The sequence below is a fragment of the Camelina sativa genome, chromosome 9, assembly GCF_000633955.1.
Source record: "Camelina sativa cultivar DH55 chromosome 9, Cs, whole genome shotgun sequence".
In the NCBI taxonomy this organism is placed as follows: domain Eukaryota; kingdom Viridiplantae; phylum Streptophyta; class Magnoliopsida; order Brassicales; family Brassicaceae; genus Camelina; species Camelina sativa.
In genome coordinates this window covers 4,728,837-4,730,171 of record NC_025693.1, presented here as the reverse complement: position 1 = coordinate 4,730,171, position 1,335 = coordinate 4,728,837, and the positions used below count along the sequence as shown (strand labels likewise).

The following is a 1,335-nucleotide window of genomic DNA, read 5'->3' as shown; positions in this document are numbered from 1 at the left end:
CAAGCTGCGCAAGTTTCGCAAGGCTCTTGGCTATTCTCTTGATGATATTGCAGGAATCTCTCCAGACTTGAGTTTGCATAGGATTCATCTTGAGGAAGGAGCTAAGACATCTATTGAGCATCAGAGGAGGCTGAATCCGAATCTGCAAGATGTTGTCAAGAAGGAGATCATGAAGCTGCTGAATGCTGGGATCATCTATCCAATATCCGACAGCAATTGGGTTAGTCTGGTACATGTTGTTCCAAAGAAGGGTGGAGTCACAGTGGTGAAGAATGACAAGAATGAGCTGATCCCTACAAGGACAATTACTGGTCATCGGATGTGCATAGACTACAGGAAGCTGAATGCTGCAACAAGGAAAGATCACTTCCCACTTCCTTTCATTGACCAGATGTTGGAGAGGTTAGCTAATCATCCATACTACTGCTTTTTGGATGGTTACTCAGGCTTTTTCCAGATTCCTATTCATCCTGATGACCAAGAGAAGACCACTTTCACTTGTCCCTATGGTACCTTCGCTTACCGCAGAATGCCTTTTGGTCTCTGTAATGCTCCTGCAACATTTCAGAGATGCATGATGTCAATCTTCACTGATATGATTGAGGATTATATGGAGGTGTTCATGGATGATTTCTCAGTTTATGGGTCTTCATTCAAAAGCTGTTTGGATAATCTCTGTAAGGTGCTAGCAAGGTGTGAAGAGAAGCATTTGGTACTTAACTGGGAAAAGTGTCATTTTATGGTTAGAGATGGCATAGTGCTTGGCCACAGGGTTTCAGAAGCTGGAATAGAAGTTGACCGCGCTAAGATAGAGGTGATGACAAGTCTTCAACTACCAGAGAATGTGAAGGCAGTGAGGAGCTTTCTTGGACATGCAGGGTTCTATAGGCGTTTTATCAAAGATTTCAGCAAGATAGCAAGACCACTTTCTGCTCTGTTGTGCAAAGATGTCAAGTTTGAATTCACTGATGAATGTCGCATAGCCTTTGAGAGAATTAAGCAGGAGCTTGTGAGTGCACCTATTGTTCAACCACCAGATTGGGATCTTCCATTTGAAGTGATGTGTGATGCTAGTGATTTTGCAGTGGGAGCAGTGCTGGGACAAAGAAAAGATAAGAAGCTTCATGCAATCTACTATGCAAGCAGGACACTTGATGAGGCACAAATAAATTATGCAACAACAAAGAAGGAGTTGTTGGCTGTGGTGTTTGCTTTTGAGAAGTTTCGATCTTATCTGTTTGGTTCAAAAGTCATTGTTCATACTGATCATGCTGCATTAAGGTACTTGATGCAGAAGAAGGATGCTAAGCCTAGACTTTTGAGATGGATTCTTCT

General features: G+C 42.5%; 1 protein-coding gene across 1 annotated transcript in view; it reads left to right on the top strand.

Annotated features, from left to right (window-relative positions):
• Positions 1–1,335, top strand: part of LOC109126351 — an 8,489-nt gene that overhangs the window by 2,891 nt on the left and 4,263 nt on the right. Inside the window, exon 5 of the mRNA XM_019229862.1 lies at positions 54–814. Coding sequence (XP_019085407.1) covers positions 54–814 — 761 coding nt within the window. The remainder of the gene's footprint in view (positions 1–53; positions 815–1,335) is intronic.